We start from the raw sequence: 359 nt of genomic DNA, 5'->3' as shown, positions 1-359 counted from the left end.
TCACCTTGACGCACCTTTCCCCATGGCGGAGGGGGACGTAGTCCAGGATCCACACCCCGCTCTGCTCTCCCCGAAGGCGTTGATTCGAGACGCCCACCCTGCCCCAATGGGCTCCATCCGGGATGCCCACCTGCCCCACCGAGTCCTCCCACCCTGCCCTACCATCCTCTGTGTGAGCATCCCAGGCTGAGCATGTACCACGCTGTCCCCACGCAGGTGAAGAAGGGGACTTCTGCCTGCGCTCGTCAGACTGCGCGGCCGGGCTGTGCTGCGCGCGTCACTTTTGGTCCAAAATCTGCAAGCCGGTGCTGCGGGAAGGGCAGGGTTGTACCCGGCATCGACGGAAAGGCACCCATGGC

At 64.9% G+C, this 359-nt stretch overlaps 1 protein-coding gene across 1 annotated transcript in view; it reads left to right on the top strand.

The window, feature by feature from the left end:
• Positions 1-216: 216 nt before the first annotated feature.
• LOC104272871 (dickkopf-related protein 1-like) overlaps positions 217-359 on the top strand; it is a gene marked incomplete at its 5' end in the record, with an annotated part of 240 nt that continues 97 nt past the window's right edge. The window contains one exon of the mRNA XM_009867977.1: positions 217-357. Within this exon, the coding sequence (XP_009866279.1) occupies positions 217-357 (141 nt within the window). The remainder of the gene's footprint in view (positions 358-359) is intronic.

Source organism: Apaloderma vittatum, unplaced genomic scaffold (genome assembly GCF_000703405.1).
Source record: "Apaloderma vittatum isolate BGI_N311 unplaced genomic scaffold, ASM70340v1 scaffold21574, whole genome shotgun sequence".
In the NCBI taxonomy this organism is placed as follows: Eukaryota; Metazoa; Chordata; class Aves; order Trogoniformes; family Trogonidae; genus Apaloderma; species Apaloderma vittatum.
Note: the sequence above shows the minus strand (reverse complement) of the source record. Positions and strands in the feature narration are given on the sequence as shown.